The 27,028-nt window shown below is 40.7% G+C and overlaps 1 protein-coding gene across 3 annotated transcripts in view; it reads left to right on the top strand.

Moving 5' to 3' along the window:
- Positions 1-26,324, top strand: part of PTPRR (protein tyrosine phosphatase receptor type R) — a 235,446-nt gene extending 209,122 nt beyond the window's left edge. For all 3 annotated transcript variants that reach the window (XM_032854799.1, XM_032854800.1, XM_032854801.1), the window contains 4 exons: positions 4,116-4,226; positions 5,581-5,738; positions 9,701-9,814; positions 25,681-26,324. In XM_032854799.1, the coding sequence (XP_032710690.1) occupies positions 4,116-4,226; positions 5,581-5,738; positions 9,701-9,814; positions 25,681-25,774 (477 nt within the window). In that variant the 3' untranslated portion in view covers positions 25,775-26,324. The remainder of the gene's footprint in view (positions 1-4,115; positions 4,227-5,580; positions 5,739-9,700; positions 9,815-25,680) is intronic.
- Positions 26,325-27,028: the final 704 nt, after the last annotated feature.

Below are 27,028 nucleotides of genomic sequence, written 5' to 3' on the forward strand. Positions count from 1 at the left end.
ACTACTGGCTGGACCTCCTTCCTCCCTGTACACAAATAGCCCCAATGTGGTGGAAGTGAGAGGGATGGTCAAACAAAAAAAAAGAAAGATAAAAAATATATAGGAGTTTGCATTGCTTTGCAATAATAAACCACTAATTATGAAGAATTGGTTGATGACCAGAATCTTTACAGCCAGGGTTCACTAATTACTTGTTTGTACAAGAGACACATGAGCCTCTGAAAACCTCTTTTTTCCTCCAAATTATGAATTTTTGGAATTAATAGATAATTTCGCTAGAAGGATCAGCCCAGTTAGCAAAGAATAGTGATAATTTGGGGTTATATTCTGCAAGATAGCATGCTTTTTTGAATTACCTACAATTAGTGGGGTTTCACAATATTATCTGTAAGAGAGCATTTTCCTTCCTTGCATTTTCTGCCTTTCAGATCATTGTTAGCGCTGCAATAAAGAACCCCTAAAAAGCTGTTCACAAAAATAATTCGAACGTGAACTTGTGCTCTTTAAACTGCATTTGCAGTTCTCCCCCACCTCACACTCAAAAGCACCCACACTTATCTGGTCTCTTTTTCTATGTGCTCCTAAAAGGGGGAAAAATGTATTCAGTGTGTAAAAATAAGCTATTGTATCTCGGAAAGGAGATGGGATGCTAATTAAGGGTTGTTTGAATGAACAAGTCACATTGCATTGTCTATTGGGAGCCGACTGCCAATTGCATTTTTGGTAAAGAGTCAAGAAAAACATTCAAGAGGGCCCCGGCAAGCTTGAGAGAACCGAGTCGCGCTTCCATTTATCAAGTAGGTGCACAAGCCTGTTCGAGTATTGTTAAGAGTCAGGGTGCAGGCTTTGGGCTCCTGCCTTGCAGCTTTTTCCTACCGGTTTCAAGAGCCACCTTCCCAAAGAGGGGCCTGCTGCTCCGGGGCTCATCGGGACAATGCGGCACGTATGCCAGACTGCTGGACCGCTGAATGCCTCTTTCTTTGTTCAATACCTTTTTCAAGATTCTTTGTCACTCTTCTTGGATTCATCCAGGAGGCATGGGTTTTAAGATACACAATAGCTCGGGTCTCACAGCGAAATAATTGATGCTTCATTGAAAGAAACCAGGCAAATTGGTTAGTATGATTCTCTTTAACAAACCTGGGAAATTTGAGACACTTGGCACTGGTAAATGAGGAGAGAAATAAATTGCTTTATTTGTAAAAGGTTTTTTTTTCTTAATGTTAATGTTATGTCAGCCAGAGTTATGCCTTCAGCCTGATTGCCTGCCAGTCTTGGGTGTGGGGTGGCATGTAAATAGAGGTGAAAATGATTTACTTTGTTTGGAAAAGGACCAGGAACTCAGAGGATGCAAATGTGTTTTTATTGTAATGGATGAAAGAAACAGGGATTCCATCCTGGCTCTAGAATGTAGGGGGGCTAGTACTTAGCATGATAGACTCCCTGAGGTATGTTTCTGATACTTTACATGTCTTTTCCATCAGTTTTGTACGTATGTGATTCTTTCTTTTGCTGCTCTTTTGAATCTGTAAGTTCTGAATTTTTTCCAAGTGTGGTCCTATGCCTTTGACCTTGGATGTCAAAAAACAAGTGTCCTAAGGATTAAAAGGTCATGACCAAAGGACATTCTCTAAATGTGAAGGAATTTCTCTATAAATGTGCATGTGTGTTTGCAAGAAAATGATAAGTTCTATTTAAACAAAAGTTAACATTGCTTCTCTGGGCACTTGAAATAAAACATCAACTTTCACACTTCCCTTTCTTAATCATTGAGATATGTAGTCAGAATTCATAGGGGTTTTTTTGTAGCTGTTTAAAAGGCAAAATAATACATATTATGAGCCTTTATGTATGCTTGAATCTCATTTTGTATTTTTCTTTTAATAATGTAGCTTGGATATAATAATTATACAATATTTAATGTATGACCTAATGTATAATGAAGTAATGATTGAATCATTTAGATCAAAAACCTAAAATTGGAACAAGGAGAAGAAGAACAATGTGTTTTAAATGCTTACTGTATGTCTGGCTTTGTCCTGAGTGCTTTTCATGTAGTAAGTGATGAGTTAACTGAGGCCACAGAGATTAAGTGTCTTTCTTACAGATTCTCAGCTAATCATAAGTGGCAAAACCAGAATTTGGACCTATGTTCTATAGCTTCAAAGCCTGCACTTTAACTACCAGTTAATAATGCTACAGTTGCAATATAATTATTATTATTCTTGTTAAATCCTTCAAAGAGGATCTGCTATAAAAATGTTTTTTTTAATAATTTTGTTATACATTTATTTTAATCGACTTTATCGGTGAAAAGACCATCAGTCCTGAAAATGTAATACCATAGGTGTGTTAATGGTCATTACATCCTCTTTACCTACTAGGGAACCTTCGTTCTGTGGCATCTAACACATTACAGATTTATTAGATGTTTCAACTGGATGGAGCAGGGAAATGTGACTTGGCCCAATCATTGTGAAGACAATTCCTCTTATTCTATTATATTATAAAGTCTAATACTTGGATTTTTTTAATTTCTTAATTCTTAATTCTCACTTTAGTTCCTCATTTCAGGTTTTTTTTTTCTTTTCTTTTTCTTTTTTTTTTTTTAATTTAATTTAAATTTTTTTCAATGTTCCAAAATTCATTGTTTATGCACCACACCCAGTGTTCCATGCAATACGGGCCCTCCATAATACCCACCACCAGGCTCACCCAACCTCCCACTCCCTCTCCCCTCCAAAACCCTCAGTTTGTTTCTCAGAGTTCCTTTCATGGTTCTTCTCCCCCTCCAATTTCCCCCAACTCACTTCTCCTCTCCATCTCCCAGTGTCCTCTGTGTTATTCCTTATGCTCCACAAGTAAGTGAAACCATATGAAAATTGACTCTCTCTGCTTGACTTATTTCACTCAGCATAATCTCTTCCAGTCCCGTCCATGTTGATACAAAAGTTGGGTATTCATCCTTTCTGATGGAGGCATAATACTCCATAGTATATATGGACCACATCTTCTTTATCCATTCATCTGTTGAAGGCATCTTGGTTCTTTCCACAGTTTGGTGACTGTGGCCATTGCTGCTACGAACACTGGGGTACATATGGCCCTTCTTTTCACTATATCAGTATCTTTGGGGTAAAAACCCAGTAGTGCAATTGCAGGGTCATAGGGTAGCTCTGTTTTTAATTTCTTAAAGAGTCCCCACACTTTTCCAAAGTGGCTGCACCAACTTGCATTCCCACCAACAGTGTAAGAGGGTTCCCCTTTCTCCACATCTTCTCCAACACCTGTTGTTTACTGTCTTGTTAATTTTGGCAGTGTCTGTTCATGTCTTCTGCCCATTTTTTGACGTGATTATCTGTTTTGTGTGTGTTGCGTTTAAGATGTTCTTTGTAGATCTTGGATATCAGCCCCTTGTCTGTAGTGTCATTTGCAAATATCTTCTCCCATTCCATGGGTTTCCTCTTTGTTTTGTTGACTGTTTCCTTTGCTATGCAGAAGCTTTTGATCTTAACGAAGTCCCAAAAGTTCATTTTGTTTCCTTTGCCTTTGGAGATATATCTTGAAAGAAGTTGCAGTAGACAATGTCGAAGAGGTTACTGCTTATGTTCACCTCTAGAATTTTGATGGATTTCTGTCTCACATTGCGGTCTTTTATCCATTTCGAGTTTATCTTTGTGTGTGGCATAAGAGAATGGTTGAGTTTCATTCTTCCACATATAGCTGTCCAATTTTCCCAGCACCATTTATTGAAGAGACTGTCTTTTTTCCACTGAATATTTTTTCCTGTTTTGTCGAAGATTATTCATTTCAGATTTTGGGGAAGTTTTCCCCCCATTTTGTATGGGGTTAGTAGCAATAGTGTTTGACAGGCACATGTAAAAATTGATACTTCATTTTTAAAATGTTATTGAGATATAATTTACATACTATAAAAGTCAGTTGTTTAATATGTATAATTCAGTGGTTTTTAGTACATTTCTAGCCTTGTAAAATCAATACTTGATATTTTTAGAATTAATTAAATAAAAACTATTGAGATACTTCAATGAAAAGTACTCAAAGACCAGTGAAATCATTACTATCTGCTGTGTTCTTTTTTTCTCCTCTTCCAGAAATGTGTGCTTTACTGGCCAGAAAAGAGAGGAATATATGGGAAAGTTGAGGTTCTGGTCATCAATGTAAATGAATGTGACAACTACACTGTTCGAAACCTTGTCTTAAAGGTAAGATTATGTAGCTGTCGCTATCTACAAAGTGGATCATATGACAGGATTACATTTCTCCTCTGAAATTATTTATCTTAAGAAGTACTACAGATTCAATTTAAAAAAATAATGTCAAGATCAAAGAGAAATGATAATCATCCCCTCATGTATTTCTTTGTCGTCAGCTACTCTCAGTATGTGGAATAATTAATTTAATACAAGCAGGCATTAAGGAAATTCACTAAGTAGGATGTTGTGATCTTCTAATTTCTATAAGCAAAACATTCCTGATTTAACCTTTGAAATGCCTTTAACTAAAGGTTTATACTGGAGATTTTACCACAATTGGGGGGGGGGTGTTGTTTTTTGGTTGTTGTTATTGTTGTTTTTTAACGTGCCTTTGGTTTAAGCAGCTTTTAGTAAGGCCTAGAAACCGTGAAAGAGAAAATCTGTGTTTGTGGGTGGCTGTGGGAGGCAAGACAAGCCTGAAGTGTTGATGAGATCTTCCCAAACATGGAGTTACAGTAATTTATGGGGACTTTCCCCAGACCACATTACATCATACAAAAGTTATCTTATTGAAATCACGGGCAGCAGATTTGAGGAACATTGCCATGGTATTATTTTTGCTTCTAGAGAACAATCATCTCAAAGATCTCAACCCCGTCTAGAGCCTCACTGCTGGAACAGAAGCATCACAGAGAGGAGAGGCAGAGCTTCACTGAGGGTTTTAGAAGGCAATTCGAGATAGGAAAGCACCCTTTTCAACACATACCCTCGAGTGCCTACTCCGTGTCGGGCCCCCCACACTGGGCACCGGGTTACTTGGTGATGTTCATGGACCCTCCCTCAAAGCTTGTCTCATTTAGTGACCCCTTCCTTATAGCTCCTTTATTCCTGGGACTCCTCATGGCTGCTATAAACTGCAATTTGGGATGAATGTAAAAAGTCAAGTGTCGGGGCCAAGTATAAAATCAAGTGTTCCTAGGTGGGTTCATATGTTTATCATCACTTGTCAAGAATGTTCAAAGAGCAGGAAGCACACCGTATTCCAATTCCCTCTTGGCTTCCTTTGCGACAGCCGTTCTGTTTATTACAATAAATCACAAACGTATAGATAGTGTAGGTTTCACATGTCTTTTCAGTTGTAAATATCCATTTCTCATTGAATAGAGGCAAGATCTCATTGTATGTAAAGTCATGTTTTCTCAAGGTAGAAAAGGGCACTTCAGCAATTTCCTAGATGTCTTTTTTCCATCCAGAAGTAAGTTGCCAGCAAGCTGGGAGTGATAGAAGGCATTCAGTATTGTGGTTTGGATGACTTTTAGTTCCACAAGTAAATGAGGCATTTGGTGGCTCTTGCTATTTTCAGCAAGGAAGTCACACCCAGCATGTGAAGCATTACTGGTACACCTCATGGCCCGATCACAAGACTCCAGACAGTGCTCAACCTCTTCTACAGCTCATGCTGGATGTCGAAGAAGACAGACTTGCTTCCACGGGCCGGGGGCCTGTGGTCGTCCACTGCAGGTAAGGGATGAGCTGTCCTTCCTGCCTAAGCAACAGTCCATCCTCCGTAAAGCCATCGAATGGGTGGAGGCTGGGTGGTGCTTCCTGGTTGTGACTCTGTTGGTAAATTCAATATTTACTGAAATTGGCTCACTTCCTCATATTTGATTTTTGATTGAGATGGTACATTATAGAAATGAAGTCTGGTAGTATCAGGTCATTTCAGCAAACAACAATAACACAGTAGAGAAAACAGCACTTTTACATCAATGGCTCAGGGAACAGGAGACTTTTTTCAGCCCTCGACCTTGAAACATACATCAATTTGTTTAGTCTCCTCAGGCTCTTTGATGGGAGGAATGGCACGTTTTTAAAAAATTGTGAATGGCTTTTTTATTGAACCATACTTGAATGGTATCTTGAGATGGTATCTTGAGAACACGTATTATTATATCAAACATGGTAAAAACCAGTCAGCTACTTTGAAAGTGATTTCGTTTAAAAAAAAAAAAAAAGTGGAAATAAATTTATGAAGGGGGAAGTGGGTAAATGATAATTCACCAAAAGGAGAACAAAGTGTAGTTACCAGAAAGTGGGGTATTGGAGGTTAGGCAGATAAAAGCCACAGATGTCCAAGGTGAGTCCCTTCCTTAACATCTAGCTTAAAACTCTCCTCTCATAACCAATACCTCCTTCCCCTTTTCCTTTTAGTGTGCCCAAACGAAAGCAAATCACTTTAAAGTAATTTACATAACCAGTCATTTATTTATTCTTTGTACTTTGTCAAAGTAATTTATGTTGCTTTGTTTAAACTCATAAGCCTTGCAAGATAGCTTTTGGTGATATTTGTAACAAATAAAATATAATTAACATTGTAACTTTAGCCTCCTCTTCCTTGAACCTTTGTGGTTTAATTAAGAGTAAAATTCACTGTGTATCTTTATATCCAAAAGAGTCATTATCCAGTTTCTAGCATTAGGCCTTATCCTAAACTTTGCCTGGGGGTGAGGAAAGACAGCCTAATGGAGCATGTTTTAGGGCTGGAACTGTCCTCCACCCAAAATCATAAAACACTCAGGATATCTAAAATGAACGAGCTGTTTCCCCTATAAAACCAGTTCCCCTGCTGATGACTATTTCTAAGAATAAGAGCAGCTTTTTTCCAAGCACTCAACATCTAATGTTGACAGTTATCTTTGGCCCTTCTCTCAACTCCAGCCTCAGTATCTAATCAGTCACCAGATTGGCTTTCCCTTCAAAGCTTCTCCCATAATCATCACTTCCTGTCCAACCACCCAAGTTCAGGCCCTAATGACCTCATCCATGTATTTAAGAAGTAGTCGGCTAATTGCACAAACACACCCCACTTCCCCGTGCCCCACCCCCAGCACAGGCTACCCCATCCACTTCTCTTGACTGATGTTTCCAAAATTCTCCTTCATCATTTGGAATTCCTCCTCAGCACTTCTCGATGGCACCCCATTGCCTAGAGCAAAAGATCTTAACCCTGGGCCTATGGATAACTACAGGGGTCATTGAAGTCCTAAGTTTTATCAAATTCTCAACAACAACAACAGCAAAAATAAAAGCACAAATTTTTTAGAGGACGAAGTCCAAACCTCTTAGCTTTCCCTATAAGATCCTTTTAGGCCCCAGTGTGCTTGCCCAGTCTTGTTTCCCACCATTTCTCTAAGGTAACTTTCTCTTCAGGCCAGGCCAGTCTAGTCACTACTGCACATCACATATCCTGCTCTACAGCAATTCTTTCTTTACACCGTTCTCATACATGCAATATTCCCTCTCATTCACGATGACCAAAATGCCTGTCATTTAGGGTACAGTTCAAATCCTATCTTTTTAGTGAAACAAACTCTTTATAGACTCTTCAACTAAAAGGGACCCTTTCCATCTCTGAATTCCTCTGCACTCACATTCAGTAAGAAACAAGTGCAAAGGGATGCCTGGGTGGCTCAGATGGTTAAACATCTGCCTTCGGCTCAGGTCCTGAACTCCAGGTCCCTGGATCGAGCCCCCCATCAGCTCATGCTCGGCGAGGTGGAGAGTCTGCTTTTCTCTCTACCTCTTCCCCTGTTTGTGCTCTCTCTCTGTCTCTCAAATGAATACATAAAATCTTTTAAAAAAAAGAAAAGAAAAAGAAAGAAAGAAAAGAAACAAGTGCCAGATAGAAGAAACAAATGCTATTTGAGCGCCGAGAAGGAAACTATTAATTCAAATCATGAGGACTGAAGAAAGCTTCTAAGAGTTGGAATAATGTCGAGCAAGATCTTAAAAAATGACCAATGTTTGTGGTTTTAAAGGCTGGTAATGAGAGAGTTTCTGACGGAAGGAATATCATTAACACAGAAAGGAAAGTTGGAAAATAAAAGCCATTTTTTGCAGTGATTCATGTAGATGACAAAAATGGCACAAAGGATACAAGGAGGACAGTAGAAAGACCAAAAGCTTGAAAGTTAGTCCCATTCGTATTATGCAAGGTCAGGGACAGCATAGAGGAGAGCTCAGACACTACCCATAACTACTGGGAGGCATCTACAGTCTTTGAGTAGAGAGTAATATGATCAGATCCCTATTTTAGAAAGATGAACCTAGCAGCTGTGTATATCGTGAATTAGTCCAGGAAGAGACTCAAGACTTGGCAACCATAATGAGATCACTGCTAACCATGAAGTAAGGAGATGTCGAAAACGTGAGCACAGTTTATAGAAAAGAAAGCATGGATCCCAGAAGCTTCAGTAGAGGTGGAAAATACAAGAATTGGTAACAGATTGGATGTGGGAGGTGAAAGGGGGGAGATGTTGGAGATGGCTCCAAGATTCCTAGGCTGGAAAACTTGTGGCTAACTGGTAATGCCATTGAGGGAAAAGATAATTAATTCTGTTTCAGATACACTGAATTTAGATACATTGAATTGAAGCCAGTGCAAAATAGTAACATCAAGAGTTCCAGCTAAGAGATAGAATGCTAATCTAGAGTTTAGAAGAAACTTAGGGAATTTAGATGGAAATTTGAGAGAAATTTGCATATAGGCTATTAGTAGTTGAAATTGCTAAGGGGTGGGAGGAGAGGGAGAGGGAGGAGGGATGGGGAGGGAGAGTTAAAGGGCTTGTTAGGGTGATGACTTACCATCTAGGGCAGATGAATGAGCAAACCCCTCCAGGACTCCTGGATGGATAGGATAACGTTTCTATTCAACTATCACCTGGATATAAATGACTCAGAAGCTTGTGCCTCTGGCCACATCCTTCTCCCAAACCCAGCTGAATCTTCAGTCCCTCAGTGGAATCTTCAACATCGGTATATCCAAAAACAACCTGCCCCGCACCCAAATCAGCCCTTCTTCTAGAATTTTCCCTTTGTCTCATAGGCAGTACCTTTCTTCCCGTCCCCCAGATTCACATTTGTGATGTGTCTAAGTCTATCTCCTCCTTTCTAGTGCCTATACCTTCCCTAAATTCAGGTCTGCATTATTCTTTGTGGAATAATTACAGTGGCTTTTTCTCTTTTCTCCCTCCACCCAACTCTCTCTGCTAGTAACTCAATGACTTTAAGTGCTGCTCTGGGCCAGGTGTGTCATCTGGGCCTGAGAGCTTTTGTCATTGTTGCTAAGCCTGGCTTGCTGTTTCAGAATTAGATGTACCCTTTTGAAAGACTATCTTTTCTCTTGGGAAGGCAATGGGGGGAGGTGGGTGAGATAAGCGATGGGGGTTAAGGAGTACACTGGTCGCGAGGAGCACTGGGTGTTGTATGGAATTGTCCAATCTCTATCTTGTGCCCCGGAGATGAATATCATACTGGAATTAAAATTTTCAAAAACCCAATGAATTTTGGAACACTGAAAAGAAATTTTAAAAATAAATAAAAATTAAAAAAATTTTTCAAAAACCTAAATAAATAAATAAAATAATATATTCTATGTTTTCTACTTTTCCTCCACCTTTTTATTCTTTGTCTTTTCTTTCCAGTGCAGGGATAGGTAGAACGGGGTGTTTTATTGCTACATCCATTGGCTGTCGACAGTTGAAAGAAGAAGGAGTTGTCGATGCGCTAAGCATCGTCTGCCAGCTTCGTGTGGACAGGTGAGTGTCTGCAGGACTGGGGCCAGAGATGTCACATAAGAGCGCCATGATCCGATCAGCCTGACTTCACAACCCTCGCAGGCTCCAGTCTTAAATCTCTAGAGAGATCTGTGTAAAATGCTGAGGTATATCTTACATTAAAAAGCCATTAAAGAAAGTGTTATTTGCAACACTGACCATCAAAAATGCAAAACCAGGAGCACCTGGGTGGCTCAGTCTGTTAAGCGTCAGCCTTCAGCTCAGGTCATGGTCTCAGGGTCCTGGGATCGAGCCCCGCATCAGGCTCCCTGCTCGGCAAGGAGGATGCTTCTCCCTCCCGCTCTGCCCTCCCCCAACTCCACTCATGTACACATGCTCTCTCTCTCAAGTAAATAAATAAAATCTTTAAAAAAAAAAAAAGAGTACAAAACCAAAAGCTTATGTTTAATCCCTCCTCATCTCTAATACAGGTTATTTATGGTGATACTGTTCCTTCTTTGTCTTACACCCTCTTCCTTCTTATTTACTCTGCAATTTCGTATGACTTCGCTGAATCATTCACTTTAGGATCTTGAGTGTATAAAATGAGGCATATGTCACACTAACAAGAGTCATCTTTTTTTTTTAATCTACTTCTTTTAATTGGGAAAGATGCACATAAAAAAATTTACTATCTTAACCATTTTTAACAGTACAGTTTAGTTTAGTGGTGTTAAGTATTTTCAAGTGTTGTGCAGCCAGTCTCCAGAGCTCCTTTCATCTGGCAAAGCTCTGTTCCCTTTAAACAACTTCCTATTCCCTTGGGCCCCCAGGACCCTGGGATTTTCCTTCACATAATATCTTCAAGATTCGTCCATGTGGTGGCATGTGTCAGACTGTCCGTACTTTTTAAGGCTGAATAATATTCCATTTGTGTATAGATCATATTTTTTTAATCCCTTCATCCATCAGTAGATAACTTGGTTGCTTCCACCTTTTGGCTATGGTGGATAATCCCATCATGCATGTGGGCATACAAATAGCGGTCGAGATCCTTTTAGATACGTACCCAGAAACGAGATTGCTGGATCATATAGGAATTCTCTCTAATTTTTTGAGGAACTGCCATGCTGCCTTCCACAGTAGGGCACAAGGGTTCCAAGTCCTCTACACCTTTGCCAACACTTGTTATTTCACGTTTGTTGTTGTTGTTTAATGGTAGCCATCCTAATGGGTGTGAGATGGAAGAGTTGTTTTCATACAGAGATGGTTCGATCATCTTTGTGATGATCTGTGTTTATCTGTGCTGAAAACAAAGCAAACCAGAAACTTCTCGTCTTCCCTCCTCCACAACTAAGCCTCTCAGTTGAGTCAGTGGTATAGAAAGTAAACAGATGCTCTTTGAAAACAGGCACAGGAAAAGATGCCGCATCCTCATTACTGGGCAGCCAGCCTCTCTGCTCTGCAATTCAGGAGTTTTTTGGAAAGGCTGGAATAGTGGGTTCTCTTCTTTCATTCATGCAGCAAATGGTTATTAATTGCCTCCTATGCCTAAAGCATTGTTCTGGACGCTACAAGTATAGCACTGAACAAAATGAGTGAGTCTTGGCTCTCCCAGGGTTTACATGCTTATGCAGAGAGACAGACAGACAGATAATAAAAAAGGAAAGAAGAAAGCAGGATAATTTCAGACACAGATAAATGCTATGGAGTAAGAAAACAAGGAGGCCATGGGAGCTGAGTCTTTTGGACTTCAGCCCTGGAGCCCAAAGATTCTAAAAAGTGTAGATGGTTACCCTTAAAGATTCGTCCAACAAATATTTATTGAGCACCTACTATGTGCTACATCTTGGGGTTTCAATAAAAGAGACACAGGATTGGTCTAAAAATTCTGTTCATCTCTATTCTTTCATATATGCCACTTAGAACAGGATCTGTCACATAGTAAACCTTCAGTTAATGTGTACCGTGTTTTTATTGTCTTCATTGTTATTAAAATTACCAACACATTTTCTCCTATCTCTAAAAATTAAACTTTCAAATCCCTCTGTCCAGATGAGGTCTTCCTTTCCTTGGCCCTGCTGTCTTTTCTCTTCTTCAGGAATGGCTTCTAAGTCTTTGTCGGTGTATCTTCTGTCTCTTTTTCTCTCAGTTTTGACTGGCTTCGCAGCAGCTGTTCATTGCCATAGTTACCCCAGTGGTCTCTGGGAACACAGGGCCTGGGTGAGCCTCATGGCGGCTTCCCTTTCCTGGTTGTGTGGACTTCAGCAAGTTCTAAGACACCCCCATGTCCAGGCTTTCTTGGCTGGAAGATGGAAGTCATACTTGTATCTACTTGCTATTGTTGTAAGGAGGAAGAGATAATCTATAAATTACTGGCACACAGTAAACATGTGGTCAAGTTTACCCACTGTTTTTTTTTCGATATATGTAGCAAGAAACCTAAACATGCGTCTATAAACTGGAAGCAATATGTATTCTTACATGTACATCTCGGGGCTATGGCAGTAGAGAGATGAGATTACCTCCAGGACGTACTTAGTAGAATGCTCAGCCCGTGTTTCTAATACTCTCTCTACCTCTCCCACTTCTCCCCTTTCCATATGCCACATGTAACTGCTTCCAAAAATATTTTCTTTCTGTACATAAGATCACCTCCAGTGATCTCTTCTCCTTCTCCTGCAATTACTGTCCTAGTGTCCTTCCATCCAGAACTGTCTTTCTGTCCTGCTGGAATAGAGTCTGGATTTTCACTCCAGATGTGGGGCCTCCCTTCACCTGGAAGTGGGGCTTGCATCAGAGGGTAAAGGACCGCACCAAGTCAGCCTGGACCTGCTCCCACAGTGACCTCGATCTCCTCTTTGTGCTTCCATACACAAGCCTCCTGCACAGGACCCCAAACTTCTCGGGGACTTTGGTCCATACCCCTGCGCCCTGCTCTCTTATAGTGAGTGCTGAAACTCCACGAGCACCAGGCTCCTCCATGGTCTAGTCTCACCCCGAACCCGGATGACCAACAACATCCCTGACCCTATTTGGAGCAACACCTAGGGAAAAAATGGGTTTGGTTTGCTCTTTTTTTTTTTTTTTTTTGGCTTTTTAATTCTTCAATCTTGCCTGTTCACCCTCCCCGCATCTCCCACCTCCCCCACCTGCTCTTACAGCCTGACGTCCCCCTTGGCTTCCCCTTCCCAGCCACATTCCCCTGTCAGGTCTGCCAGATTGTCCTCTAGCTCTGAATGGAATCACAAATACATTTTTTAAACCATATCACAATGCCTCCTCTATCGGCTCCTTCCTTCCTAAAGCAAACTGTCAGATATTTTAGCCTTGGCCTTCCATCACCACCAAGGTCTCCCCCACAAGGCTTGTCTTTTTATTCCCGATAGGATCTCGAAAACATATCAAAACTTCTCTGCTGATCTGACGGCTCCCTACCCCCCTGGATTTGAATTACTGCCAAGACGTGTCTGGAAATCATTTTCACTGAGTCATTAATCAACATCTCTTCTACATACATTCTTTCTGAGCAGCTGCTTCTGTTGTTTATGAAGTGGATCCTCTCTTTAAAGCCTTCCTTGAGACGGCTTTCCTTTGCCTGCCTGCCTGCCTTCACGGGATCAACACAGATTTTTTTTTTTTTTTTTTGGTCTCTGCCTTCTGCTATGCACTCCCCCTAGTTATTATGAAAAGCAAGACAGAAACACTTCCTCCTTTCCTTCACCTCATCCAACTTCTTTTCCCCCAGGCTTCTTGCCTCTTGCTTCAGTTTCTAATTTTTTTTTCCTGTCCTATTTCACTGTGAAAATTCCAATTTGTAGGTGATTGCTGCCTTTGACCATATCCTCAACTCATGCCAGTAAAAGAAAACAGGCCCCAGAAAATCTGATCGCCCACCTCTCTGCTCTTGTAACTTATTCATTCTTCATTAGTTCTTTAGACCTTGTCCCCAGCCCTAGTCCCTGTGATCACCCTCGCCTTCAGTCCTGGATCTGTCTTCGGACATTCCAGAATGCAGTATTGACACTTGGAAGTTGATTTCATAATCATGGCCTCCCTGCCATGGCCTTTAAAGCACATATCTCACAAGTCTCATTTAACTCCCAAAATGAACCCAAAAGTAGGAACAGAGGTGTTCTTTGGCTCTGTTTGTTTTAAATAAGGAAACAAAGAATTTAGGATCGTCAAGGAACTTGTCCAAGATCATGTAGCTAAAAAGCTGGCAAAGGAGACCTCTTTGGAACCTAGGGCTTCCAATTTCTAACCCAAAGAGTGTGGTCATCACAGATGAAAGTAAACAGTCTTTCCAAATATGTTTATCGCAAAACTGCTTGACAGACATATCTTTTTGTGAACGCTTTGCCAATTAAAAAAAATGCAATGATACCGTAATTTTTAGAAAATAATGTCAAGTATGAATGAGAGCTATTTCATGAAGAGACAGAGTGGTACTGTCAGCAGTTGCCTTAAGAATATCATTTGAGGAACATAGCAAGATGCCTCATCCCAAAATATCTGTCTATGGAGGGTGCCTAAAATATCTGTGTGTGGCGAATGTCTGAAATACGGCTATTAGAGAGCCAGTCCTTGACGAAAAGAATCATTCTTGTTTAAAGTTCAGTGAACGTGGAGATAGAAGGTGAAGGTAACACCTTACACTTTCTCAGCTGTTAACTCTTTAGTCTAAACAAGGTGATCTGTCCCTTCCGGTTAGAGTGGGGAGGCTAGAGCGAATGAAACTCCATGCATTAGGAATACATTCAGAACTTGGGTTTTGACAAAGGGGACTTGGAGAGAGGGCCCCAAAGTTGTGCACACCTGAGACTCTGCAAGGACTGGTAGAGAGCTGAGGGCAGTGGGATGGTGAGGGGAGAGGAAGCAGAAGATGGAGAGGAAGCAGAAGAGCTCTAACAAGAATTCCTTGGGTGAGATGAGCTACTAGGGCCAACTGCAATATGAAAATGTGGGGCTCCTGTTAAAAAAAGTTATTAAGAATTTCAAGATAGTGACAGCAGAGCATTAACCCAAGGGCAAGGTCCTTCTTAGCATGGGGAAGGGGGTAGTGTGACCCAGCCCATCACAGCTGACCCTGAGGTGAGATGTTTTTAGGATGAGTGTTTGACCCAGCTGACCCTGAGGTGGGATGTTTTTAGGATGAGTGTTTGTATATTGGTCTGATTCCTGTGTCGTGTGTCCTGTGGAGGGGGCACCCAACGTCTCTGCTTAGAGCAGTGCTCCTGAATCATGTGTGCATGCATTCATTCAACAAACGTTTCCTAAATGCTTATTACTGTGCATGCATCAGGCACCTCAGCATAAAAGGATGGATTCCTTGGGGCACCTGGGTGCATCAGTCATTAAACATCTGCCTTCAGCTCAGGTCACGATCCCAGGACTCTGGGATCAAGCCCCACATTGGGCTCCCCGCTCAGTGGGAAGCTTCCCACTCCCTCCCTCTCCCACTCCCCCTGCTTGTGTGCCCTCTCGCTGTGTCTCTGTCAAATAAAAAATAAAATCTTTAAAAAACCTGATTCCAAATAATAATAATAATAAATTACAATGCCCGATTACTGTTATTCAACATGACAAAAGCAGACAATTTTTACTCAGATCACAAATCTGCATTTTAGCAATAAATTCAGATGGTCTGGTTTAGAGATGAGTATTACGCTGAATAGATGTTTCCACTGTAACAACAATGACAAGGCCATTTGGTGGATTCCTCATTCTCTGGCAACATGTTATTTTTATTGGCTTTAGGGCAACTTCTATTAATAGAGGCTACAGTTCTCACTGTAGATCCACAAGTCTGTGATTCTCTTTTTAATAATACTTTTGAGCATATTTTGAACTAAATTAGGATTTCTTTTTTTCCAAGTAGGAGTTCAAATTCAGTGCAAGGCACCCACAAGTGTTTTATTTAGAAGTGCATTAAAGGATCATTCCTTCATTCCCATAGCTTTCATTTTTAATTAAAAGATGAAGTAGGTAGCAGGCAGTTGGGACCAAGCAGCTGGCTGGTGGGACTAGGAAGCAAGCAGCCACTAGAGTACGAGGTACTGGAGGTCGCTGGACCAGAGGTCAAAAAGCTTGGTGCTAATCCTGGCTGTGCCTTAAGTCCATGTGTGACTCCATTCTAGGTCTACTGTCTACATATGTAAAAGGAGAAATGGGGCATATCTGTGGTTGCCCAACCTATTCTGGTATGAGGACCCCCTTTTTTAAGAGTATAATATTTTATGGACTTCAACTTGATAACTGTATTTTGAAGCCATTAACGCTTATAAATTAACTTTCATTCTGTGATTCAAAACAGTACCTACGTGCATTTGAAAATTAGTGATGTGTGTGTATTTATTTGGTCTACTGATAAGGCTAGGAGCACAGGTGGATTTGAGGACCCCTCCAATAAGATGCATTTTCCATCTTGGGCTTCAGTGATTGGGAAGTGATCATCTGACTCTCTAAAACCTCTCTCAGCTATTGTGTTCTTTGAGTCTTTGAACTTTATTTCTGTAGAGAACAATGGAATGGCAATAACAGACAACCAAAGCACTTGCCAGACACATACTAGGAAAGGGATGGTTTAAAAGAGATCTCTGGTTGAGGGGCACCTGGGTGGCTCACTTGTTAGCATCTGCCTTCAGCTCAGGTCATGATTCCTGTGTCCTGGGATCGAGCCCTGCATTAGGCTCCCTGCTCAGCGGGAAGCCTGCTTTCCCTCTCCTAGTCCCCCTGCTTGTGTTCCTCCTCTCACTGTGTCTCTCTGTCAAATAAATAAATAAAATCTTTAAAAAAGGGTGGGGGGGATATCTGGTGGAATATCATACAAGTCTCTCATTCTTCAGGGGGAATCCTATGTCTAAAAGGACAGAATGATGTGCCCAAATTCACATAATGAATTTTGACTCTTTGGGGGTTCTTTAGACATTCTGAACTGAACTTCCAGTTTTGCTCTAATGATATTGGCTGAATTCTGAATTTGTTTGGTTCCCAAAACACTGTTGTTTTCTGAAGTAGGAGACTGAATTCGGTTACATACAGTTTGAGAGGAGGTTCCCATTCTAGCCCTGCCTTTGACAATGACCCTGAACTAGTTGCTGTATAAACCAGGGAAAATGGCCTATCTCTGGTGGTTTCAGCTTAGACTATTATTAATAGCTAAATATGATAAATACAATGAACTTTCTATTGGCCAGCATGACAAAAAGGGATATTTTTGTTCAATCATGTTTTCCTATTAATGGAAGGTTACCATACATACATAGGTCAACAGTTTTCAAGAATTATGGTGAAAAAAAAAAAAAAAAGGACCTAGAACATTGCCACTAAACTGAACCCAGTGTAATCATGTTTTATTACTGAGACCTTTCATACCTGGCTTAAATCTTCTAATCTTTTCTTTTTTAAATTTATTTATTTTAGAGAGAGAAAGCACACAGCAGGGAGGGGCAGAATGAGAGGGAGAGAGAGTCTCAAGCAGACTCTGCACTGAACATGGAGCCCAACTGGGGGGCTCGATCTCATGACCCTGAGATCACGACCTGAGCTGAAACCAAGAACCTAGGATACTTAGCAACTGCACCACCCGGGAGCTCCTTAAATCTCTTAATCTTAAACATCACGACATTGTTATGACTATCCCATCTAACTAATAACCCTTGTTGGTGTTAAAGCAAAACCAATGAGCTTTTACCATATTTAGCTCCTGCTACAAAAGAATCATTTAGGCTTCTGTGTGCCAGGGTTGTGCAGTATAAAATAGCGACAGAAAGACACACCTGTCCCTTCAAAAAATAATAATAATCCATCATAATAAAGTGGCCCAGGAAACTCAAAATATGCCTTCCAGGCATATAGAGAATGACTAAAGAACAATATGTGGCCATCAGAAGACATCTAGGCAGGGATGAAAGGAATGCATTCCCTGGGAGGTTGACCTCAGACAATTTCTTCCCATCAAATTTCTTTTAATCTTGCTTGGCACCTTTAGACCCTGGAAGAACTTGAAAACAGAATTTGGGAAGTGAAGCACATAAAATACTATGCAGTCCCAAGGCTTTTTTCTTTCTTTTTTTTTTTTTTTCTTCCCCAGAAACAGGAAACAATCTGTCTAATCCTCCTTCTAGAGAGTCACTGGTGAAATCTGCTGTTGTCTTTGTACATCCTTACCTTGGAGGCCTAAATTGGAATTACATCCAAAGACCTTGCTTGTGGCTTCCCAGACAGGATAGAAAAATGCTTCCAATGTGCGTCATATCATTGTTTAAATGTTTTGATTAATCACTCCAGTGTGATGATTTTTCTCTCTCTTTTTTTTAACTATAACAATCCAAGAGGAGGCATATGTAAGCCATCAGTTTTCTAGGCTAATGTGCTAATGTGTGTCCCCAAAGTATTCTTTGTTTCCAACACTTGTTTAAAATAATTCCAAAGCTAAAATTTCCACCTGTTGGTATAATTTTTATCAGCTCTACCCTTAACATTTATCCATATCTCCCTGCATTCCCAACTCATTGCAAAGATCCCCTTAATTAGTGAATTCCAAAGATCTCATTTGAAGATCAGAAATTAAACATTTTCATTTCGTTCTTTTAAGGAAACTTAAGAATAGAGCCCCAGAAATTGGTATGGGCTTATTTGCTTGACATCACAGTTCCTGAGACCATAACAAGAGGTCCTCTTATAAAACAGATTATGCCAAATGAATCTTCCAAGTGGTTGCCGGGACAACCTTTTCCTTCTTCTCAACTTGGAGTTAATTGAGTGTTAACCTGGGTGTTCAGAAGAAAATTTTCAGGGGAAAAAATGGAATGCAAAATATGTTAGAGTAGTGAATTATGATTGGATTATCATTGGATCTGTCTGGTTTTATGCCTTATAAATACTGTGGAACACAGCTATTCCAGAGAAAGTGTCTGTGTTCAGAGTACCTGGTCACAATGAGTCAGAACACTTATGTTTAAATTCTCCCTCTTTCATATGACATCTATATAAAGAACTGGGGAAAACCTTTGCTCAAGACACCTGAGTTTCAGCGGCAGACATTAGCCTGGCTTGACTCACGCCCAAGCTGTCGAAGCTTTACCCATGAGGCACATTAACATCCACACCTTTTGTTCTAAATTTACTGTACCAAACTTTACCAAAAGAATTCCAGATTCAAAAATAATAAAAAGCCAAGGAGCGTAAGTTCCATTGTTAGCCCAGAAGTGAGTCACCGCTGTAGAATTTCTTCTGTCTACTGATTAGACCGGATATGGGCTGGGCGGGGCAGCAGGAAAGGCTGTTGCTGTCTGTATGTGTGAGTTAATAGTCACAAAAGGTCACAATTTTAACATGTTAAAAACCAAATCTCTCTCCTGGGCATCTGGAGGGCTTTTTTCAACACACCCTCCCAAGTAGCGAAAGGAAAAAACTACATTTCTTTTCCTTCTAATGTGAGTCCACCCCCAGCTGACAAAGCTACGTGCTTCCCGGCATGGCGACAGAAGACACTGATTTTTTTTGCATTTGGTCAGGCTAATGTGATAGGAGATATCTGACACTTCTAGAAGAGCGGTATATCTGAATCCTCTCTGGCCTCACCAAATATTGTGTTCATATTCTGTGGTCACCGAGAAATCAGAGCCTTGCAGCCAACACCACTTGTATAGTGAGGGGGAATGACTTTCTTCCATGACATGGGACAGGGCAGAATTAGGGTGAACAAAAAACTTACCATCCATAGCAAGGCACCCTCTGGAAGTGAAGGGTGGCTCTATTAATAGTTACACAGGACGACAAGAGTGAACCAGGACTGTCCTAAATAAATCAGGTGTGTGATCATTCTAGGCATCAGGTTAGCCAAACACTTACCAAAAGAATAAGAAAAAAAATGTGTAGTATTTATGTAAGTACTCACTACATAACAATCACTGTGCTAAGCATTTTATGGATTCTCATTTCAGTCTTGCGAAACTTGGAGACTCAGTCAGTTAAGCGTCTGACTCAATTTTGGCTCAAGTCATGATCTCAGGATCATGAGATCAGTTGAGCCCCACGTCCGGCTCCATGCTGAGCAAGGAGTCTGCTTAAGATTCTCTCTCCTTCTCTCTCTGCCCATCCCTACTCACGTGAGCACTCTCTCTCTCTAAATAAAAAAATTAAAAATACATATTAATTAAAAAAAATTTTTTTAAACTTGCAAAACTTGAAATCTTACTAGGTAAATACCATTTGGCAGGCCAGTGGCTTTCAAACTTCTCATGAACAACAGGCAACAAAATACTGGGAAGACAAAATCTTCCAAAGAACACCAACATTAAAAAAAAGAAAAATTAAAATATACATAAAATAGGGGCTCCTGGGTGGCTTAGTCTGTTCAGCACCTGACTCTTGATTTCAGCTCATGTTATGATCTCAGGGTCTGAGATCAAGCCTTGAGTCAGGGTCTGTGCTCTTTCTCCCCTGCTGCCCCTCCCCCACCCCATGTTCATGAGTGTTTTCTCTCTCTCTCTCTCCCCCCCCGCCAAAATAAATAAATAAATAAATCTTGAAAAATAAACGACATAAAATAAGAGGCACTACTGTCTTGGTCAAGACTGGGATTAGAAGCTATTCCTAAAATCCAACCTCCTCCACCCTGCTATGGCCTCAGGGACCAAGCAGAACTTTAGGCTTTTAAGAATTCTGTGAAGCGGGACACCTGGGTGGCTGAGTTGGTTGTGGCGTGTCTATTGGTTGAGTGTCTGCCTTTGGTTTAGGTCATGATCCCAGGGTCGTTAGATTGAGCCCCACATCTGGCTCCTTTCTCAGTGGGGAGCCTGCTTCTCCCTCTCCTTCTGCTTGCCCTGCTCGTGCTCTCTATTTTTGGCAAATAAGTAAATAAAATCTAAAAAAAAAAAAAAAAAAACACTTAAAAAAAAACAAAAGAATTCTGTGGGAGCCTTTTGTCTAGACATTGATATGGCCTGACTCATTTAATCCTCACAATGACAGGGTTTGGCATTAATGTCATTTTATAAGTGAGGAAACCCCAGCTGGGAAGGATTAAATGATTTTTCCAAAATCTTATAGCAAGTTGGTTCAAAAGCAAGGATTCAGACTTGAATCTGTCAGACTCCAAGCCCACTTCTGTCCATGACATCACCTGCCTCCGCTGTTGCAGACTTCTAGGCTGGGTAATATTTAGAGACGTATTTGGATCTTTCCACCTAGGCTTGCCCCAGCAGGGCAATATTCTGTCCTCTGCCAAGTGTGTTCTCAGTTCTCCAAGGCCTTCAGAGGCCCCATCCCTTAGCCTTCCAGGCAGTCCTGTCCAACCAGATAGCACCGAAGTGTAACCAGAACCGTAGCAACAGTCAGCAGTGTGGTGTCTGAATGTGCTGGGCTGTGTAACAAGCATTTTAAATGGATGGTCCCCATCCTTGCTCACAGCAATGCTCTAAGGTAGGAACCATTATGTTACTACCTCATCATGTCGCAGACAAGAAAACGGAATGCTGCAAAGGTTTTGTAGTAAGGTAAAGCAGCTAGTAAGTGTTGGAGAAGGGATTTGTTTGGACAGCGGTATACGGTGTCTTTTTCTCTCTTAACCCCCTTTGGTCCCTACTGGGGATGAACCCGACACCTTGGCATTCCAAACCTTTCACAGCCATGATCACTCTTACAACTCACTGGGTCCCCTTGACCTATAGGTTTTTCAAAACATTTTTTTAATAAACTCGTTCCTCCTCAGCAGAAGGTATTGGACAAGCATATCTTGTTTCTTTTTGATCTGGGAAATCTGGAACTCTGGGAAACAGCTTCATACCTAAAGGATTCTCCAGGAGACGATACTTTCCTATAACGTATTGAGTAATGTTGGTGCGTGCTGTCTGACTCATGGTGGTCCATCTATTTTGGGCCCCATAGGCCTTCTCCACTGAAGTGTCATCTTGATCAAATTGAACCTAGGTTCAATTTAAGCTATGATCTGTTGGAAGTCAAAGTTTATTTTATTGCCTACTCTTTAAAAGGGAGTTGGAGGATGGTTTTTAAAAGCAATAAAAAGAGCATCCCTGCTTCTTCTGTTCAAAGACCAGCTTGTGTTACCAACTTTACATCAGTGATATGGATCTGGACTTTGGCAAGTCCACGGAGCCCAGTCTGACCTGAAACGTACCAAGGGACCAAGTCAGAGGGGTCCTGGGGTTGAATTATGTGAGGGCTCTCCTGAGGGTTCCATATAATCTGACATTATTCATTTATCATATAACTGAATTTTGTATACAGGAACTGTATTAGCTTTGGGGGGTCTTTTTTACCATGGCCAGCCAATAAAAAGACTGTTTAAAATCTGTTTTTACAAAGATCCACCTAGTAAAGTAGATACCAATATATGAAATTAGACATTTACTAAATAGTTTCAGAGAGGATTGTAACAAGTCCCTGAATTTGAACCAGACTCCAGTGAATGCATCCTGTAATGCCTCTTGCCTTATTTTAGCCCAGAGTTTATTTGCTTTCATATGAGATGAAACTAGCATGGCCTGGGTAATTTACATGGCAGGTATTTACTTAGGACTAGTAAGCTGTTGTCACTGTTGCGCATCTGAGAAGACTATGACATCATGCCTGCCCTTAAAGGAACTCTACCACCTAGTTGGAAATAATTTTGGAAAGGGATAGACAGTGTATATAACATGATATCCAATTACTTACAATAAAGACCTCACCTTGGCCCTCTCTTTTTCTACTCCATTATAAATGACAGTTAAAAAGAAGTAAGACGTGCCTATTACATATCTGGAAAACACAAAGTTGGGAGTGAGAAATGAAAAGCTAACATATGGAATGATAGAAATAGTGGTGATAATAATTAGGAACTTCGTGCTGAAACCAAGTTGAAATTAATAGGAATGAACAAAAATCCTGCATTTAGTTTCAAAAATTCAATAGCTTAAGTACAGCTAAGAGCAAACTGTCATTTTCACACTAAAAAAAAAAAAAAAAAAATCCTGCAGGCTTTTTCATTAGCCCAAACCTTCACTTAATATCCTAAAAATGCTTACTGGGCCCTGGGCTCTAAGCAGGCACAGTGACATCTTGTCATCTGATGTACCTGCAAATGCAGACGCATTGGCCTATGACAGGCAGCCCAAAGGAGACAGTGTTCCCACTGACTAGACCCTGTAGGAAGTAGACACAACACTCTGAGAAGGTCCTCTTTGATAAAACGGCCTACAGAAGAGGGAGACGAGATTGGTGAGTGACCGGGAAACCAAGCTTTATAGAAATTTTGAAGGACCACAGGATGTTTAGTCTAGAGAAGAAAAGATTATAGGACTTTGATGGTTGTTTTCCAGCATTTAGAAAGCTATTGTATGACTACGAGAGGAGCCTTTAGACTTTTTGTTGGGGGGGGCGGTTATTTCAGTTCGACCAATGAGGTGACAGTTAGAAAGGAGCAGATTCATTTTGATCTCCTCAGAAGCTTTCCTGCAACTTGGGGAAAAGCTGCTTTTCTTATGGGACATCGCCTCCCGACTGAGCATCCCAGTGGAAAGCAGCTAACCACCCGCCTCGTAGACTGCTCCCTCCTGGAAAGGCTGCACTGTGCTGGTGATTGGGATAAATGATCCCTGGGGATCCTTCTCTCTGAGGATCCTTCTGGTGCCAATTCTTTCCAAATGATGTGGGAAGTAACAATTTCTCACACACCTTCCATAAGCCTTCAGACTCCCAAGAATTTTGCTAGCCTACAACTGATAGGTTTGTTTCCCTGTTTTCCCCATCTTTGTTGGGTGAAACACCCTTGAGGTAGGTAACAGAACGTCAGAGAAAATATACTCCAAGGAAGAAAATATACCAGTGACCCATTTGGGGGTCACATGGGTATGAAAGCTTGGGCTATGTCTTTGTTCATGCACCAGCTAGACACATAAATACTAGTGCCTACCAGAAGAGACAAGAAAGGCAAGAGTTTACTTCAAAGTGAAGTAATTGGTGAGGGAATTCAGAGCCTAGAGTCCAGGAGATGGAGCACGTATAAGGCTTCTCGTACCATTAGCAATTCAAAGGGGAAGACCTAAAGAACCAAAGATGGTTCTCTGAGCTTTGTGAGGCCAGCTCCCTCGAGCTGCCCTCATATTTTCTGTGGCTGGATCTCTTAAGGTTCACAGTCAAAGCCTGCATCTTTCGGACACCTGCTGTGGTTTTACGTGTGCTCAGAAGTTCCCATCCAGCTAAGAAGAACTGCCACGTCCTCCAGAAGTTGCCAACTCGTGACCAAGGAACACATGAGCCAGAAAGTTGCCTTGAGTACAACAAAATGTCTAGTTGGGGGGGAAAAGACTGATGAATACTTCGGCCATTAAGTTGCTGTCCCTAAAATTTACCTTTTTTCCTTGCCAAACACATCACTGTGGCATCATGTCAGGCTGCTTAGTTCAATTTGGAAGGATGAAATCTTACCAACTTAACATCTCCGCTTAGTTTAGAAGGGTAGAGGCTTAATATCTTAATATCTTGTAAGCTTATATTTATAGAGGTTGACAAACATAAGCTCAGTCTTAATAATTACCATCAACCAGAAATCAAGTTCCAGTGAAACAATCTATCTTGTTTTTAAGTTGAGTGCTTACATGGTCTAGAAAGAATTATTTTGAATGATAGCAACAACCACTAGGGAGAAGTGGCCAAAACGTAATTTCAAAATGAGTTGTATAATCACACAGTAACAGAGACTCCTAATAGTGTTTCAGTTACGCAGTGAGCACGAGCTGTAAGTAACATTTATACCACTGTGGGTAGCTTTGCCAAGTAAATAACCCTTATTATAAAGAGCAAAATATATATCTACTTTATCTACAAATGTGGAATGAGGAGCGGCCTTCTTTTAATCCAGTAAGAAAAGGTACCTCTGAGTAACCAGTGATGATAATGATGATAATGATGATAACAAAGGGGAAAAAAGCAAGAGTCAATTCCTTTTTCCCCAACTCATTTAAGGGCCTACCCACTATTGTGTTTAGATACCCAGCATACCACACCTAAAGACTAAGGCTGGGCGGTTGGGTGATGGACATTGGGAAGGGTATGTGATGTGGTGAGTGCTGTGAAGTGTGTAAGCCTGACGATTCACAGACCTGTACCCCTGGAGCAAATAATACATTATAAGTTAATGAAAATAATTAAAAAAAAAAAAAGACTAAGGCCGTTTCCCTATCACATACTCAAATAGACCATTCCCAGATCGTTGTTCTTTTTACTTGTACAAAGAGCAACACTCACAGCTGAGTTTTGGTCGGTAAACCAACTTCAATTTTTAAACCAAGTGCATAAACCATTTTAATATGAGATGAATGAGAGACACCCGATACTGACACTTCAGGTACGTGAATTCCTTTAACACCTGCCGGGAATCCTGGCAATAGGTACCGTTGTTATCCCTCTTTAACAGAGGAGAAAACTGAAACAACAAAGGTTTTTATTTCGTAGCAATGAACGATTAAAGGTAAAATCAAAACCAATATTTATAATAACATTAAAACCATAGAATGCTTAAGGATAATTTTAAGACAACATGTGCAAGAAGCACACAGCTAAGAATTGGTATAGGAGGGATTTCAACTCAGACAGCCGGTGGTTCCAAATCTAAGTATTTAACCAATAGGCAGTATTGTTTCCCCAGTAATGGTATGTAGGTAAAATTAATCAAATGTCTAGTGATTCCTGGGCACTGTGTTAACCCCTCTCTGTACATTAGCATATGAGGCTCACCAGTTGGGTCATTTGGACACAGGAGGTAAGAGGCATCACCAAAGAATCAGCTGGTCAACTGTTCTGTGTCTTTGGCGTAATACCCCAGCGTGGATGTGGTCCCTGTGACTTAAGACTGCAGGATATTAGCAGTAAGAAGTTCTTGTATTCTCTCATCCTTACAGGGGCGGCATGGTCCAAACTAGTGAGCAGTATGAATTCGTGCACCACGCTCTGTGCCTGTATGAGAGCAGACTCTCGGCTGAAACTGTCCAGTGATTCTCTGAAGATTTACCAGACCCTCCAGCTCTAGGGGTAGTTAACCAATTACCCACCCGAGGCTTCTAGAAGGAGCTTCCTGCCGTGGAAGGAAAGCGAAGTCCTGAAGCTGAGCTGTGGCACGGATCGTGGAAGAGGGCAACAATTACAGATCGGCATCCCCTTGTGTATATGAATGCATCTGTAAGCATCCCCTAAATTATTCTGAAGGTCCTGTGCTGATGGAGGTATGATAGACTTCTCCCACAGCTAAGGAGGATTTTATTTGTCCGTATTGACTACCTGCCACACAGAATGTATGTTATGAAATCCTCGGTGACATATGTCATCAGATAACAACTGGAAGAGCTGCTGAAGACATTATTATTGTGTGTTTAGATGCTTTAATGTTTGCAAAACCTGTCTCGTGAATGAACTGTCAGCTGTTAAACTGTTCCTGTTTTAAGTGCTATTACCTTTCTCAGTTACCAGAATCTTGCCGTTAAGGTCGCAAGTGATTGATAATAGATTTTTAACTAATAAGTCCTTGTTTTTGAAAAAAAAAAAAAAATCTAAAGCAGTACTATTTTATATGGAAATGTGTCTTGATAATATTATCTATGAAATGTGTATTTATCAGTACCTCCTGTCAATCAATTACAGAGCACAATGATTGTCACTGGGTGTGTATGTATTTAATCTCTATTATTGGACATGGAGATGGTTTCTGCTCCAGAACTCCAGCCACTGTATTTCTACATTGTGAGTCATTTTACTTTAAAAGGGAAAAACAAATTTGTATCAACAATGATGTATCCAGAATTTTAAATACCTGTCTCTCTTTTACTAAGAAGGATTTTTGAATATTCTGTCTACCTAAAATCTCTCCCCACCCCCCAAAAAAGGTAGAAGCCTTTGGGAATGAAGTAACCTGTCCTGTTCCCAGAAGTTCTTCAAAAGGATGCTGCCTTGGATATTCTTAAATTTCTGAAAGGTTTTCATCCTCAAGAGACAAATAAAGTTTTAAAAAAATGCACTCAGCAAACACTAGATGTTCTGCTCAAGTATGAATTTTTAGTGCAGCTATGTTGACTGTGTTTCATACTGCCAATAAACTACTCTTAATACTAAGTATTGAGTAAAGCATATGCTTTTTTTCCTCCCCTCTATTGGAAGGAAGCTCTTCTCTTTTGGGGGAAGCCTGGCATAGATAATGAGATGTTTAATTTTACTCTCCGCCTCTCCCCAGAAGAGATAACTATCTCGCAATGTAAT

This window comes from Lontra canadensis, unplaced genomic scaffold, assembly GCF_010015895.1.
Source record: "Lontra canadensis isolate GAN:19392208 unplaced genomic scaffold, GSC_riverotter_1.0 scaffold9, whole genome shotgun sequence".
NCBI classification, from domain to species: domain Eukaryota; kingdom Metazoa; phylum Chordata; class Mammalia; order Carnivora; family Mustelidae; genus Lontra; species Lontra canadensis.